The sequence below is a fragment of the Telmatherina bonti genome (genome assembly GCF_933228915.1).
Source record: "Telmatherina bonti genome assembly, chromosome: 16".
NCBI classification, from domain to species: Eukaryota; Metazoa; Chordata; class Actinopteri; order Atheriniformes; family Telmatherinidae; genus Telmatherina; species Telmatherina bonti.
This window is the reverse complement of record NC_136614.1, coordinates 7,731,486-7,746,990: the sequence shown is the minus strand read 5'-3', so window position 1 is coordinate 7,746,990 and position 15,505 is coordinate 7,731,486. Positions and strand designations below refer to the sequence as shown.

The 15,505-nt window shown below is 49.1% G+C and overlaps 1 protein-coding gene across 8 annotated transcripts in view; it reads right to left on the bottom strand.

Annotated features, from left to right (window-relative positions):
- vta1 (vesicle (multivesicular body) trafficking 1) overlaps nucleotides 1–15,505 on the bottom strand; it is a 71,883-nt gene that overhangs the window by 10,456 nt on the left and 45,922 nt on the right. For 4 of the 8 annotated variants that reach the window (XM_079255579.1, XM_079255580.1, XM_079255582.1 and 1 more), the window contains one exon: nucleotides 10,885–10,962. The exons of 2 other annotated variants lie outside the window; for them this stretch is intronic. In XM_079255579.1, coding sequence (XP_079111705.1) covers nucleotides 10,885–10,962 — 78 coding nt within the window. The remainder of the gene's footprint in view (nucleotides 1–10,884; nucleotides 10,963–15,505) is intronic. 2 more of the 8 variants (XM_079255581.1, XM_079255583.1) reach the window with 1 other exon arrangement.

Here is a 15,505-nt window from a genome sequence, read left to right as displayed (position 1 = left end):
TGCAACTAAAAAGATGCACCGAGATGACTAAAATGTTACTTTATCACGTTCTGGATATATTGTTGTGTAGCTTTATTTTATGGCTATTGAGCTAGAAAGCTAACAAATGAACGACAGTGACTGATATTAGCATCATTATAAGAGGTTATCTGTTAGGTCGGTCGATTGGTTGAAGAGTACATCTTATTTTAGGTGTGTTGTTTATTTTCTCCTCACAGAAACTGCTGATCCAGTTCACCATGGTGGGAGGAAGACAAGGCCAGCCAATGTGAATCCTTTCACACTGGCTGAAAAAGGAAAAATGTCCAAAGAAAAACAAGATGAGTGCCACAGGGCAGTTACAAACTTTATTGTTAAAGGTTTGCTGCCTTTTTCCACAGTGGAGGCTCCATGGTGGAGGTAAGTAAGCTATTGTTTAGTTATCTCTCAGCTACAGCTTAGATAATGTTTTTTTTTTTGTTTTTTTTAACTTTTATAGTAAGCAGTAATAATAATACAACCATACGATCATTGATGTTTTGTGTTCCAATTTCAATTTAGGGAGATGATAAGGGCCCTAAACCCCAGATATCAGTCCCCCAGCAGAGACACTCTGTCAAATACACTCATACCTGCATGGTATGCAGTAGAGAAGGGAAATGTCAAGACAGAATTGCAAGATGTCAGGGATGTGGCTGTGACTGCAGATGGCTGGACCAGTGTGGCACAGGACCACTACCTGACTGTTTCAGTCCACTACGTGAGAGAGGGTGCCATGAAGGAGAAAATCCTGCATACCAGGGCAGTCTACACATCACAGACAGGGGCTGTAATAGCTGAGGAAATAGGGGATATTCTTGATGAATTTAATATCAAGGAAAAAGTTGTTGCCATTACTGTAGACAATGCAGCTAATATGGATGTAGCAGTAAAAAAAATGAGCATTCGAAAAATTGGCTGCTTTGCTCATACTCTAAACATTGCTGCTCAAAAGTTGTACACTATACCAGCAGTCTCCAGGTGGGCAGGAAGGATCAGAGCTATGGTGGTGTGGTTAAAGAGGTGTAGCTTGGCTAAACCTGTCCTAAAAGAGAAGCAGCATCTTCTCGGTAAGTCTGGAAATGGAAACAGACTAAAGTTGGAGCAAAATTCCATGGCTAAATCAGTTATTGAACTACTACTACTACTACTACTACTACTACACAAAGACAACCTATTTGGCAACCAAACACATGCTCTCTCTAGGTCTTCCACAACATGCTGTCATTCTGGATGTGAAGAACAGGTGGAACAGCTTGTTTCTGATGGTGGAGCGATTTCTGGAGCAGTTCCCTGCTATCCAGGCAGCTTCCATGGACCCTCGTTTAAGAAAACCAATGGAGAAGGACAGGTATTGTAGATAAGGAAGTACATTGATATTACCTTATTCCATTTTCAATGTAAGCTAAAGTGCTCAAAAGGCTGTAGCTACAAAAAACAATGTGTACTTTTTTCAGACTGGAGAGACTTTCTGATGACGATTACAGAAAAGCAGAACAGTTTGTCAAAGTTATGAAGGTCCTCTATACGTCAACCATCTGCATCTCTGCTGAAAGGAGTCCAACTCTGGGCCAGATTCTACCCATCTTGGGGAAGCTCCAGCAGCACTTTACAGTCACTGATGAGGACTCTTCCTTTACACGGTCCATAAAGGAGAAGATCTGGGAAGACCTCTCAAAACGATACCAAGTGTGTAACATAATTCTGATTTCTCTGTTGTTTTCATTAAATATACTCAAACAGACATAACTACTATAGCATGTTTTTGCTGTGCAGGATGAGAGCATCAAGCAGTTCTTAGAGGAGGGCACAGCCTTAGACCCGAGATTCAAGTCTAAAGTGGCCGATGGAGTGTGGACCAGATTAGAGGAGGAGCTCATGAGCAGAACCTCACAACAGGTGTTTATTGTTGTTGGTTGTATTCCTTTCCTCTTCCATTGTAGTATATCAGTGTATATGACTCATATAATCTATTGAATACAGAATGAGGGTGTAAAGACCAGGGTCCAGGCCCAGAACTTGAAACAGAACCTTGAAGACACCATTGCTGGTGACCATGTTAATGATGACTCCTCTGATGAAGACTGTACAGCTGCAGTAACAACAGTGGTAATATAGCATGAATGTGTGTATGTATGTGTATGTGTATGTGTGTATATATATATATATATATATATATATATATATATATATATATATACACATAATGTTATATATATAATTCCCCCATTTATTATTTTAAGGAAATTGACTGACACCAAGGCTGATTGTCTTTTGCTTCTCTTTTTTTCCCTTTTTTTTTTTGTTTCCAGAAGAAGCCAAAGCTCTCTGCCCTTGAGGAGCTATTTGCTGACGAGGACATGGCAGTTGAAAGGAGACAAGAGGATACTCTAACCACTGCACAGACAATTCAGAGAGAAATACAGCATTACAGGGATCTGCCATCCACCCGAACCTCAGTGAATCCAGTAACCTGGTGGTGGAATGTGAGGGATACTTTGCCAATATTATCAAACTTGGCAACTAGGTATCTTTGTGTGCAAGCATCATCCACACCCTCAGAGCGTACATTCTCTACTGCTGGGGACACCATCAGCCTGGAGCGTGCTTGTCTCCTACCTGAGAAAGCAGACATGCTAATTTTCCTGAAAAAGAATTGCTAAGTAAAGCCTCACTAAAATTTGAGGGTGTTTAGTCTGCAGCAATGAGCACCAGATGCTGCTTTGTAACTTGTTTGCAACTGTTCTTTTGCACAAAAAATTTGCATTTAAATTGATGTTGGAAAACTGATTTTTGAGTGTGAGAAAGCCAAAGCTGAAAAATAAAACTCAGAATTTATTGATAATGTGTAATTTTATTTTTGTTAAGTATCGAAAAAAGTATCGTTGATGAACCGGTATTGAAGTGAAGGTATCAGTACCGGTACCAGTATCGAAAAATTTTTAATGATACCCAGCCCTATCCATCACTCCACTTGTTCAGTTTTCTCTCCTGGTAGGAAGTTAGATCAAACCGCGCTCTGCAAACAGAACATGATGCATGCGCTTCATATCAAGTCAATCTGCAGCGCGGTGCGTTTCCACGCCACGAAACGAGCGGCAGCACAAAACACACTCCTGCATCCTGAAGAGGAACATTCAACAAGCCAGAACAACGAATCAGAGACGGTTTTACAGCGAGGTCTGCAGGAGTCCCAGTCAAGCCCAGAAACCGGCGTCTGATTCCAAAAATACAGGAATGTACCGTCCGGACTTCTGTAGTTCTGTACATTCCAGTACAACAGTCCGGTACTACAGGTACTACAGATACTACAGGTAACACAGGTACTACAGATACTACAGGTACTACAGATACTACAGGTACTACAGATAACACAGGTACTACAGATACTACAGGTAATACAGGTACTACAGATACTACAGGTACTACAGATACTACAGGTACTACAGATACTACAGGTAACACAGGTACTACAGATACTACAGGTACTACAGATACTACAGGTAACACAGGTACTACAGATACTACAGGTACTACAGATACTACAGGTAAAACAGGTACTACAGGTACTACAGGTACTACAGATACTACAGGTAACACAGGTACTACAGATACTACAGGTACTACAGATAACACAGGTACTACAGATACTACAGGTACTACAGATACTACAGGTAACACAGGTACTACAGATACTACAGGTACTACAGATACTACAGGTAACACAGGTACTACAGATACTACAGGTACTACAGATACTACAGGTAATACAGGTACTGCAGATACTACAGGTACTACAGATACTACAGGTAATACAGGTACTACAGATACTACAGGTAATACAGGTACTACAGATACTACAGGTACTACAGGTAACACAGGTACTACAGATACTACAGGTAACACAGGTACTACAGGTAACACAGGTACTACAGATACTACAGGTACTACAGATACTACAGGTAATACAGGTACTACAGATACTACAGGTACTACAGATACTACAGGTAACACAGGTACTACAGATACTACAGGTACTACAGGTAACACAGGTACTACAGATACTACAGGTACTACAGATACTACAGGTAACACAGGTACTACAGATACTACAGGTAATACAGGTACTACAGATACTACAGGTAATACAGGTACTAGAGATACTACAGGTTACTACAGTTACAGTTATGTGCACGGACCGGACCCGTGGACCAGACCTGTGGACCGGACCCGTGGACCAGACCCATGGACCGGCCCCTTGCACCAGACCCATGGACTGGTCCCGTGCACCAGACCCGTGCACCGGCTCCGTGGACCAGACCCGTGGACCGGCCCCGTGCACCAGACCCGTGGACCGGCCCCGTGCACCAGACCCGTGCACCAGACCCGTGGACCGGCCCCGTGCACCAGACCCATGGACCGGACCCGTGGACCGGCCCCGTGCACCAGACCCGTGCACCAGACCCGTGGACCAGACCCGTGCACCAGACCCGTGCACCAGACCCGTGCACCAGACCCGTGGACCGGCCCCGTGCACCAGACCCGTGGACCGGCCCCGTGCACCGGACCCGTGGACCGGCCCCGTGCACCGGACCCGTGCACCGGACCCGTGGACCGGCCCCCTGCACCGGACCCGTGGACCGGACCCGTGGACCGGCCCCGTGCACCGGACCCGTCGCTGGTATCAGGGCCGGAGCTGCAGTCAGAACTAAATGTTGAGGAATTCTTCTGGATCACTGTTCAGAACTTTGTCGGGTCTTCGAAGAGGAAAGAAGCGGAAAGTCGTCGTCGTCTTCAACGGGACCGCGGTGAAGAGCAGCTCGCTGAAGCGGTGACGACGTACGACAACGCCTGCGCTGTCTACAGACATGGACGTTGCCGTGTGGATAACGGGGAGACTTATCCCACTGAACTTTGTCCTCGCTGCCGTCTGTTCCTGCGGAGTACGTAGGAAGCTTGACTCGTTTTCACTGAGCAGATACGTAGAGTTTCTTCCGTTAGCTAGCTTCCATGTTGTTCCTGGTGAGTCGGGAGCGTTGGAGGGTTGTTTGGCTTCATGATCGGGAGTTTTTATTCCACTTACAGTCAGTTAATGACATGAATCCTGTTTGGAGGGGATTATAAATGATGCCACAGCAGCATCACTCACATCACACTGGAAGAATAAAATATAGATTTCTTTGATTCTGGACACGGGCGAACCAACAGATCCGGTCAGATTCTGACTGAAAGCTGGAGATTTGCATTTTATAGCTTGTCAGAAACACGCTGTTGTCACTTCTACCTCAAGGCTGCTGCCTCACAAAGACGTTAACACACACGTCGTTACGCCGTCTTGGCAGCACATTAATAAAACATCCTGTGCAGAACAAGAGCTAATTTACCAAACCACCAAACAAGGTAAATGAGGCCGTTTTCAGCCGCTGAGGCGAAGCAGCTCGTCATTAAACAGACGGTGATCAGCTCAGCCTGCAACCATGACAACCTGCAGGAGACCAGACAAGCAAGCGGGCGTTCCCATGGTTTCAGGACACTCGCTGCGAGGGCGACCCCGAATCAGGATGATGGATCAGACTAAAACATCCAGAAACTGTAGGAAGAGACCAAGTTGTTGGCTGGAACTCTGTTGCTTTAAGCGTTCAGGCTGTGGTTGGTCAGGAGCCGTGTTCCCACGAGTCAGACTGAAGACCAGATCATCACACCGCCTCCCCCCTCCTCGCCCTTTACCTCACACACACGTCCATTAACTACGACCAGTAGGACCAGAGGGGATTCTCTGGGATCTCTGGGGGCCCATTAAAATGTCACGGGGGCCCCTCCACCCAGCGCTCATCGCTCTTTACAGCTGTTAAAACATTTAATATTCTCTGACAGCAGATTTAACGCAGTTCTGATCCAGAACATGAAGCTCCGTCCTGAAACCTGCCAGGTGAGCCTTTCAGAGCCACATGACAGAACATCCCACCCACACCCCGACAGGACCGCCATCATGACAGGATCCAGGTTGGTTGATGCTGCCGCGATGCTTTTCATTAACCAGGATGAGTAGATGAGCGGGGAGATTAGTTTTAATTACCCTGAAGGCATTGGGTAAGACCTGAGTGATTCAGCAGAGCAACCATTTACCGCCTCATCACTCAGATCCAATCAGCCAACGACACTGGTGGGATGCGTCCAAATTAAAACGAGATGAAACGGAGTAAATGGCTTCATTTCAGATGTATTACAACTTTTAGGACGCTGAGGAACAGATGCTTGCACCACAGCCTCATGTCCTTCTGTAATACAGCCCATTTTCCCAGTAGAGCACTGTTCCAAAGTCCCGTACGTCTCACAACACAAAGACAGACAAAGCTAAACGGTAAAGAGACAGTTTGAGTCATTTCTCAAACAAAAAGTGGAAAATAAGTCATTTAGAAAAGTCCAAAAGGTCCTGTAGAGACCAGTTTCATTATATTTAATGATATTCTCCCCCGGGGGGGGGGGGCCCAAAGGGCTCAGGAGGTCCCCGGGGCTTTGTCAGTGTGATTAATGTCCACACATTGTGTATAGTTACATGATGTTTTTAATTCGGGATTAACGAATTCTCCTACGAGTTTACACAGAAATAATGGAAGTTTACATGAAAGACGTCCTTAATTCCTCTTTAGAGCGGCGGGTTGAAAACACGAAACACGAAGTTCGCTCCCTGCTTCTAGTCTTTACAGTCGTAACGTGGAAAACTACATAAAAAAAATCCAGTTTGACGTTATTTTTATTATAATTTTGAAGCAGCAGCTCAACACGAGCATATGACTTCACTTTGCTCAGCAGCTGAGGAGGAAGATAAACCCCCGCAGACGGGAAGCAAAAACGTGTGAAAAATGTGCGTCATCGGGACGGGACACGACACGGAGCATGCTCAGAACGATCGGGGTTAGCTCAGAGCAGAACGAGCGTTTACATGACAGAGGAATGAATCCGTTCAGATTTAAAATGAGACAGACACTTTACTCAGAATTAGGTTTAATAACAAGTTTTGCGTGAGGAATTAGGTGTTTACGCTGCGATTTTAACGTTTATTCGGAATGAAAGACTAAAGTCTAAACATGACCACTGTCTCGGCTTAAAGACAAGAAAGTAATGCTCTGTGTTGGAGTTTAACTTGGGCTCTCTGCAATGACAAGAACATAAAAACATCTTAATTTCCAGCTTTTCTTCCGTCTCTTCACTCAACATCCATCTTTTTACACATTTTAATGTTTTCACTCCTTAAAGCTGCACTTAAAGTGACACGGCTCCGTGTCGCAGAATGCACGTTACTGAATGAAAAATATGGAGCCCTCAGAGTTTTATATGAAGTTTCTAAACATCGAGGACCTCCTAATCCAAACTGAAGCCAGACCCACCACGTCCAACACAAACTGCTCCAACACAGCAGATTTTTAGCAATCTGTGACCCTGAATAGTCGTGTACAACCAACCTTATCAGAGCCAATAAACGTCTCATAACAGCGTCTGGGACCTCAGCGAACCTGCTGCTGCCTCCCAGGTTTCTCTGGAAATCACTTTACTGGAGAAACAGTAAAGAAACAGGTACAGACGAAGAAAAAAACTGTAAAGTTTCCTCCTCAAAGTTCAATCATGGATGTTTTTACAAGGATCCACTTCGCAGGAAGAATCTGAAAAATCGCCAACTATAGCGCCCAAGTTGCAAAGTTAGTGGAGCTGTGACGAGTGCAACAGTATATTCATGTCTGCACGGAAACGTCACGTCTGCACGGAAACGTCACGTCTGCACGGAAACGTCGCGTCTGCACGGAAACACCACGTCTGCACGGAAACGTCACGTCTGCACGGAAACGTCACGTCTGCACGGAAACGTCACGTCTGCACAGAAACGCCACGTCTGCACGAAAACGCCACGTCTGCACGGAAACACCACGTCTGCACGGAAACGCCACGTCTGCAGAAACGCCACGTCTGCAGAAACGCCACGTCTGCAGAAACGCCACGTCTGCACGAAAACGCCACGTCTGCACGAAAACGCCACGTCTGCACGGAAACGCCACGTCTGCACGGAAACGCCACGTCTGCACGGAAACGCCACGTCTGCCCGGAAACGTCACGTCTGCACGGAAACGCCACGTCTGCACGGAAACGCCACGTCTGCACGGAAACGTCACGTCTGCACGGAAACGTCACGTCTGCACGAAAACGCCACGTCTGCACGGAAACGCCACGTCTGCACGGAAACGCCACGTCTGCACGGAAACGTCACGTCTGCACGAAAACGTCACGTCTGCACGGAAACGCCACGTCTGCACGGAAACGCCACGTCTGCACGGAAACGCCACGTCTGCACGGAAGGAAACGTCACGTCTGCACGGAAGGAAACGTCACGTCTGCACGGAAGGAAACGTCACGTCTGCACGGAAGGAAACGTCACGTCTGCACGGAAACGCCACGTCTGCACGGAAACGCCACGTCTGCCCAAAAACGTCACATCTGCACGGAAACCTCACGTCTGCACGAAAACGTCACGTCTGCACGAAAACGCCACGTCTGCACGGAAACGCCACGTCTGCACGGAAACGCCACGTCTGCCCGAAAACGTCACGTCTGCACGGAAACGTCACGTCTGCACGGAAACGTCACGTCTGCACGGAAACGTCACGTCTGCACGGAAACGCCACGTCTGCACGGAAACGCCACGTCTGCACGAAAACGTCACGTCTGCACGAAAACGTCACGTCTGCACGAAAACGCCACGTCTGCACGAAAACGTCACGTCTGCACGAAAACGTCACGTCTGCACGAAAACGTCACGTCTGCACGGAAACGCTACGTCTGCACGGAAACGCCACGTCTGCACGGAAACGCCACGTCTGCACGAAAACGCCACGTCTGCACGAAAACGCCACGTCTGCACGGAAACGCCACGTCTGCACGGAAACGCCACGTCTGCACGGAAACGCCACGTCTGCACGGAAACGCCACATCTGCACGGAAGGAAACGTCACGTCTGCACGGAAGGAAACGTCACGTCTGCACGGAAGGAAACGTCACGTCTTCACGGAAGGAAACGTCACGTCTTCAACGGAAGGAAACGTCACGTCTGCACGGAAACGCCACGTCTGCACGGAAACGCCACGTCTGCACGGAAGGAAACGTCACGTCTGCACGGAAGGAAACGTCACGTCTGCACGGAAGGAAACGTCACGTCTGCACGGAAGGAAACGTCACGTCTGCACGGAAGGAAACGTCACGTCTGCACGGAAGGAAACGCCACGTCTGCACGGAAACGCCACGTCTGCCCAAAAACGTCACATCTGCACGGAAACCTCACATCTGCACGGAAACATCACGTCTGCACGGAAACGCCACGTCTGCACGGAAACGCCACGTCTGCACGGAAACGCCACGTCTGCACGGAAGGAAACGTCACGTCTGCACGGAAGGAAACGTCACGTCTGCACGGAAGGAAACGTCACGTCTGCACGGAAGGAAACGTCACGTCTGCACGGAAGGAAACGTCACGTCTGCACGGAAGGAAACGTCACGTCTGCACGGAAGGAAACGCCACGTCTGCACGGAAACGCCACGTCTGCCCAAAAACGTCACATCTGCACGGAAACCTCACATCTGCACGGAAACATCACGTCTGCACGGAAACGCCACGTCTGCACGGAAACGCCACGTCTGCACGGAAACGCCACGTCTGCACGGAAACGCCACGTCTGCCCAAAAACGTCACATCTGCACGGAAACCTCACATCTGCACGGAAACATCACGTCTGCACGAAAACGTCACGTCTGCACGGAAACGTCACGTCTGCACGGAAACGTCACGTCTGCACGGAAACGTCACGTCTGCACGGAAACGTCACGTCTGCACGAAAACGCCACGTCTGCACGGAAACGTCACGTCTGCACGGAAACGTCACGTCTGCACGGAAGGAAACGTCACGTCTGCACGGAAGGAAACGTCACGTCTGCACGGAAGGAAAGGTCACGTCTGCACGGAAGGAAACGTCACGTCTGCACGGAAACGTCACGTCTGCACGGAAATGCCACGTCTGCACGGAAACGTCACGTCTGCACGGAAACGTCACGTCTGCACGGAAACGTCACGTCTGCACGGAAGGAAACGTCACGTCTGCACGGAAGGAAAGGTCACGTCTGCACGGAAGGAAACGTCACGTCTGCACGGAAACGTCACGTCTGCACGAAAACGCCACGTCTGCACGGAAACGTCACGTCTGCACGGAAACGTCACGTCTGCACGGAAACGTCACGTCTGCACGGAAGGAAACGTCACGTCTGCACGGAAGGAAACGTCACGTCTGCACGGAAGGAAAGGTCACGTCTGCACGGAAGGAAACGTCACGTCTGCACGGAAACGTCACGTCTGCACGGAAATGCCACGTCTGCACGGAAACATCACGTCTGCATGCCGACTGGGAATAAAACTTCAACTTTTCCATACAGTTTATGTAAAAAAAAACCAAAAAAAACAATCAGATCAACATTAGCAAAAATGTTTTGTAGTTTAAATATTTACAGAGAAAAAAATGGAGCAAAGACTAAAACTTCCACCAGAGATTAGATATAAAATCTTTCTGATTGTTGTTAAGAAAGTTTCAATTTGCAAAACAACCAAAAATCACTTTATTAATCCAATCAACTTTAACGATCCCAGCAAACTGAAAGCAATCCGGTCGAGCTCATCAACAGAGATGCAGACACACACTGACAAAAGGCAGCAGCATCTATTAACCCAATCAGAACCGGCGCCGTGTCCACAGCGGAGACCAGAGAGGTGCTGCTGGGCTGCTTCGGTTCCTGTTGAACTCAGTGTGTATGGGTGTGTGTGTGTGTTCTTACCCTGCTGCTGGGCGTTGAGCAGCGATGGGTCGACGGCGGGCGCTGATCGAGGTGCAGGCGTGGGTTTAGCAGCTTCTGCTGGAACCAGAAACACATCCTGGTGTCAGTGTTCTCTGGTCTTTATCACCTATCAGAATGTGTTGACCGCAACCGAGCCCACCTGCCCGGTTTTAACCACTCAGAACCAATCACAAGTCTGAACCAGCAGTTTCACTGGTTTTCCCACCAGAGCAGCTGTTCACGCTGTAACGTAATGAAGCTCAGGGAGACACAGAAACAGCACCAAGCTACGACAACATGACCTTATAAAACAGAACAAACAAAAGCTAACGGGAACTGCAGTTAAAGCGGCGTCCAAGCGCCGCTTTTCCCCGCCAACGTTGAGCCGCATACCTCCAGACCCAGACACCTGCCAGACGCTGAAGGCCAAAGAGGCCATTTTCTGGGATTCCTGGACGTCTCAAAGTTAAGACTTAAAAGAAAACAAAGAAAACAACACATCTCATCATTAGACCACGCTTGCTTTACCTGAAGCGGGCGTTTAAGTCAAACATGAAACTTTCCTAAACAAGGGTGGTTTCATCAGTTTTTACATGACCGTAGACCCTCCGAAACTTCGCTGTGTTGGACAAACTGGGGATTTTTTGGGATTTTTCCAAACTTCATTTGCTGATAAGCCATGCCCACTTTCTCCAAACAAGAAACCGAGGAATATGTGTATAAAGTTTCATGTTGATCCGTCCAGGCGCTTTGCCAAAATAAACAACTCGAAGCTACAGGCACCCTTAATTTTGACTTTTTCCTAAATGTACGTTTAGCACCGACTTCTGACCTTTTCCCATAAATTTCCCGTAATTAGGGTCTGAGCTCCGTGTAGTATAGATCAGGCCCTATTGTTTTCCAAATGTTTATTATTGTCAGCACAACTCTGTAAAATTTGACCCCCTGAACCCCCATGAAAAACTGTGAAATATGGCACACAGCGCGAGCCTGGCGAAAATAGCGATATTCTATGGTCCACTTCAAAGCAAAAAAGCCTCTACAGCCAACGGAAAAATTCCCAAACAAATTTAGTTTAACATGGACTTCATTCATTCATCCTAACTGCTTAGTCCAATGCAGGGTTGCGGGGGAGCTGGAGCCTATCCCAGCTGGCTTTGGGCGAAAGGTGGGGTACACCCTGGACAGCTCGCCAGTCCATCGCAAGTGGACTTTACTTTCATGACCTAAATTTCACATCAATCGGTTCAAATCTTGACGAAAAACGTTGACGAAAAAGAGATTCGTACATTTCGCAATGTAGAATCGGAAAAGTACATCAGGCAGAGATGGGCAGTGCAACCAGAAAAAATAGGATTTATTCCAGGAATGTGGGGATCTCAGGCACTCAAGTTTGGTTCTTTAGGAGATAGAAGCTAAAATGTACTGTCACCTAGTGGCTGACATGTCACTATTTAGATTTCTCTACACCACAGGTGTCCGACTTCGGTCCTCCAGGGCCGGTATCCTGCAGGTTTTTGTTGTCTCCCTGCTCCAACACACCTGACTGAAATGAATAAATAGGTTGATGAGAAGATTCTGGATCCATTAGATTTGAATCAGCTGTGTTGGTGGAGGGAAACAACTAAAACCAACCGGAGACCAGCCCTCCAGGACTGGAGTTTTGACGCCCCTGCTATTTACAAGGTTTTTGGAGTGTCAAAGCCTTGTAAATATCTTTATCCAAATGCTTCCATGCAAACACTGTGGGGCCCTTGGCTTGGACGCCTGATGACCGCAACCTGGGACGCTTCCCACGTTATTTATCAGTTACCGCGGGAAAAAACCCAGAGGAACTTCACTCACAGATGAATAAAAAGCTCTTCCAGAAGGTGAAGAAAGCCCTCATCTGTCAGCAGAAACACTTTCTGAGCATTTAAAGGCAAATTTAAGCCTTTTTTTTAAATGTCAGACAGAAGGGTGAGAAACAAAAAGCCTTTGCATCTCAATCTTTATAAATCGATCATCAGTGTGAATGAGCAGCGGGAGGATTGGTCTGGGCTGTTCTCAGCTAAACAAACCTTCCTCCCTCACTCGAACATGAGCACGTATCCTTTAAAACGCTGTTGCACAACCTTCAGCTCTGAGCAGCAACGTTTTAACATCGTCTTCATCTGCCAACGAAGACAGTCAGAACATCTGATACAATCCTCAGTCTGGAGCCGGGTCCATGTCTTAGTATCCTCCGGAGGACGACTGCAAACATTTGCATGAGTGCGACGTAAACACTCTGGTCTGAGGGAGGAGAACCAGCAGGAATCTGAACTGCTCCCATGTTTTCTCTTATCAGGGAAAATTAGCCAGAAACAGAACAAACATGACGAGCCGGAGCTAAAATATGCAGGTTCAGCTTGGTTCTTTGGTTAGAACATGACTAATGATAAAAAAAAACCAATGGGATCATGTGAGAACAGCTGATGTTCATCCAATCAGGATGCAGGAAACACTGCAGGTTGGTTTGTGATGCATCACAGAAACGGACAGATCTAAAATAAATTAACCAACCTGGGACAACATCACGTCAGAATGTACTTCATCTTTACATTCGTTGACAATTTTTACTCACCTTTGACATGAGACTCCCCTCCCTGAGCCGTCACCTTATCGTGGTGGAGGGGTTTGTGCGTCCCGAAGATCCTAGCAGCTATGTTGTCGGGGGCTTTATGCCCCTGGTAGGGTCACCCATGGCAAACAGGTGTCTAGGGGAGGGACCAGACCAAGCACGGCTCATCGACCTCTACGATGACGACCAACCTGGGCATGAATGTTCCCTTGCCCGGACGCGGGTTACCGGGACCCCCCTCTGGAGCCAGGCCTGGAGGTGGGGTACGAGAGCGAGCGTCTGGTGGGCCTTCGCCCATGGGGCCCGGTCGGGCTCAGCCCGAAAGGGTTACATGGGCCCCACGTCTCGTGGGCTCACCATCTGCGGGAGGAGCCGTAGGGGTCGGGTGCAATGTGAGCTGGGCGGCAGCAAGGGGCGGGGACCCTGGCGGTCCGATCCCCGACTGCAGAAGCTGGCTCTGGGGACGTGGAACGTCACCTCTCTGGTGGGGAAGGAGCCTGAGCTTGTGCGCGAGGTTGAGCGGTTCCGGCTAGATATAGTTGGACTCACCTCGACGCATGGCTTGGGCTCTGGAACCAGTACCCTCGAAAGGGGCTGGACTTTCTTCCACTCTGGAGTTCCTCATGGTGAGACGCGCCGAGCAGGTGTGGGCATTCTCATCAGCCCCCAGCTTGGTGCCTGCACGTTGGGGTTTACCCCGGTGGATGAAAGGGTAGTTTCCCTCCGCCTCCGGGTGGGGGGACGGGTCCTGACTGTTGTCTGTGCTTATGCACCGAACAGCAGTTCAGAGTACCCACCCTTTCTGGAGTCCTTGTAGGGAGTGCTGGAGGGTGCTCCTTCTGGGGACTCCATTGTTCTGCTGGGGGGCTTCAATGCTCACGTGGGCAATGACAGTGAGACCTGGAGGGGAGTGATTGGGAGGCATGGTCCCCCTCCTCTGAACCCAAATGGTGTTTTGTTATTGGACTTCCGTGCTCGTCATGGATTGTCCATAACGAACACCATGTTCCACCATAAGAGTGTCCATATGTACACCTGGCATCAGGATTCCCTGGGCCGCAGTTCGATGATCGATTTTGTAGTCGTATCGTCGGACCTGCGGCCACATGCCTTGGACACTCGGGTGAAGAGGGGGGCGGAGCTTCAACTGATCACCACCTGGTGGTGAGTTGGCTCAGGTGGTGGGGGAGGAGGCCGGTCAGATCTGGCAGGCCCAAACGTGTTGTGAGGGTCTGCTGGGAACGTCTGGCTGAGTCCCCCGTCAGAGCGAGCTTCAACTCCCACCTTCAGCAGAGCTTCAACCATGTCCCGAGTGAGGCGGGGGACATTGAGTCCAAATGGGCTGTGTTCCGTGCCTCTATTGCTGAGGCGACCGGCCGGAGCTGTGGCTGTAAGGTCGTTGGTGCCTGTCGTGGCGGTAATCCCAGGACTCGTTGGTGGACACCAACAGTGAGGGATGCCGTCAAGCTGAAGAAGGAGTCCTATCGGGCCTTCTTGGCCTGTGGGACTCTGGAGGCAGCTGATGGGTACCGGCGGGCTAAGTGGCATGCGGCTTCGGCCGTTGCCGAGGCAAAAACTTGGGCATGGGAGGAGTTCGGCGAGGCCATGGAGAAAGACTTCCGGACGGCTTCGAGGAGATTCTGGTCCACCATCCGGCGGCTCAGGAGGGGGAAGCAGTGCTCCATCAATACTGTGTACAGTGGAGGTGGGGAGCTGCTGACCTCAACTCGGGACGTAGTGGGTAGTGGGTGGAAGCAGAGGTGGCAGACTCAGGGGTGGACTCTCCTATCTCTGGGGCTGAAGTCGCTAGGTGGTCAAAAAGCTCCTTGGCGGCAAGGCCCCGGGGGTGGATGAGATCCGCCCGGAGTTCCTTAAGGCTCTGGATGCTGTGGGGCTGTCCTGGCTGACACGCCTCTGCAGCATTGCGTGGACATCAGGGGCAGTACCGCTGGATTGGCAGACTGGGGTGGTGGTCCCCCTTTTTAAGAAGGGGGACCGGAGGGTGTGTTCCAATTACAG